General features: G+C 42.1%; 1 protein-coding gene across 1 annotated transcript in view; it reads right to left on the bottom strand.

The window, feature by feature from the left end:
- Positions 1-600: 600 nt before the first annotated feature.
- Positions 601-2,114, bottom strand: part of LOC106883621 (mucin-5AC) — a gene marked incomplete at both ends in the record, with an annotated part of 10,321 nt that continues 8,807 nt past the window's right edge. The window contains one exon of the mRNA XM_014934714.2: positions 601-642. Within this exon, the coding sequence (XP_014790200.2) occupies positions 601-642 (42 nt within the window). The remainder of the gene's footprint in view (positions 643-2,114) is intronic.

The following is a 2,114-nucleotide window of genomic DNA, read 5'->3' as shown; positions in this document are numbered from 1 at the left end:
ACAGTGATTTCCTCTCACAGCTGCACATACATCTGTGATGTCTTTCTAAGCTGGATGCTCTTCCTAACGCCAACCACTCCGAGAGTGTAGTGGGAGCTTTTACGTGCCTCCGGCATAAGGGCCAGTCACACGGTACTGGCAACGGCCATGCTCAAAAAGGTAATTTTTTATGTGCCACCTGCATGGGAGCCAGTCCAGTGGCACTGGCAATGACCTCACTCGAATGATTTTCTCACGTGCCACCAGCGCAAGTGCTAGAAGGCAACGCTGGTGACGATTACACTCAAATGGTGCCATTTACGGACCACTAGCACGGAAGCCAGACTGCTCTGGCAACGAACACGCTCGGACAGTGCTGTTAGTGCTCCACTGGTGCAGGTGCCAGTCATCGAGTATGGTTCAATTATGATTTCGATTTCACTTGCCCCAGCAGGTCTTCGCAAGCAGAGTTTAGTGTCCAATGAAGGAGAGGTTGGCATGGGTACCAGTTGTCGGATTCGGTTCGATTTCTAATTTCAAAAATCTATATATATTTAAACACACACACGTGTATGTGTATGTATGTATTAACAAAGTAAACATAAGTTTTTATTCACTAACCTGGCTGAATAGATGAGGAATATGGGACTGCAGTAGATGATGCTGAAATTTTAGAATATCAAAATTGTAATATATATTATATTTAAGACGAAAAATTATTTACACAAATACAAACACAAACACACACCCTTAGCTTATTGCCCCTTCTGTCCTCTTGTGCATGATCTCTCTAACTATTCTCACATGTGGTAATTTAAATGCAGTATTGAAATGATAAAATGATTTCCTTTATAAATCTCTTTCTTGAGCTTCCCTGGGATTTTCTCTTATGCTTATGACCAAGGACAAAAGCGAAGTATAAACCTTTTTCCTTATATTTCTTGTCTTAAACATGTCTCTGTGTATGTGTATTTATATAAATATGTGTACATATATAGATATATACATGGCAATAACAATAATGATTTGTGGATGGATATTTTAATATTTTACTATAATGCCTTGTGACATATGCTTCTGCATATCACATATACATTTCTGACTGTTTCTACACCCATAGGATACTATTAAATATTATGTACAAATGTTTTTATAAGTTTACACCAAGATCTACTGTGTTGGTAGCATGCTTTATATCATGTTGTTAACAAAATAGTGCAAAGTGCTCTTGTAACACAATAGAACATGGTATTGACTTAAAAAATAGCTAATATACTTTATAGTATATTAAAAGAAGATTAACAAAATAATATATTTACTTTAGCATGATGAAGGAAAAAGACAACAGAAAAAGAAGCAAAAGGGAGAAAGAAATACAGAGACCTTACCTGTTGACCGTGGCGGGATGAGCGATCATTGACCAGATAAAAACATGACCTTTCACATGTGCTTTTTGCCTGCGCATGCCCCTGTGGATCTTCCACTGGCCCCTGTAGTCTTCACTTCCATTTGCCTCATCTGCAATCCTCTCCACCAACACCATATAGCTCATCACAGCCCATAACACCACCACCATCATGCACCCCCACCTAATCTACTAATCACTCAACCGGCTTTCCCACTCAATCCTCGCTCCCGAACTCACACCTTAACTGGTTTCATAATCAGCCAACAGAGGGAGGAGGGTGCCATTCCCTCTGTGGTTGCTGTGCGACCCCGGGACTGGCCTGAGTTCCTGGCATGCTGTTGCTGTCTTCATCTTCTTGCCCACTGCTGCTGGTTTTTATCCTCTGAGGCATTGACAATCTTCTGCACATCCAAAACATGGTGTGGCATACCATCGACAGAGACGTTCTTCGAATTGATGGAGGTTATTATTCCCTTTCCCCATCGTGATGTACACCATGCATTTGGGGTTTTTACCCAAACTTCTTCCCCGACCTGCACGAAAGCATGCTCTTCCCCTCCCCCGGGTCGCATTGATGCAATACACGAATGCCTCCACTCATACCTGAATATTGCTCTGTGTGGCACCGACTCCTCAGCTTGTCCTGACCTGGGCAACATATTGTACCAAAATACGGCCTCGATTGGTGAAATGCGGCCCCTCTCTGCCATGGTCTTGATGGTACGAT

Source organism: Octopus bimaculoides, unplaced genomic scaffold, assembly GCF_001194135.2.
Source record: "Octopus bimaculoides isolate UCB-OBI-ISO-001 unplaced genomic scaffold, ASM119413v2 Scaffold_335339, whole genome shotgun sequence".
NCBI classification, from domain to species: Eukaryota; Metazoa; Mollusca; class Cephalopoda; order Octopoda; family Octopodidae; genus Octopus; species Octopus bimaculoides.
This window is presented reverse-complemented; position numbering and strand designations above follow the sequence as displayed.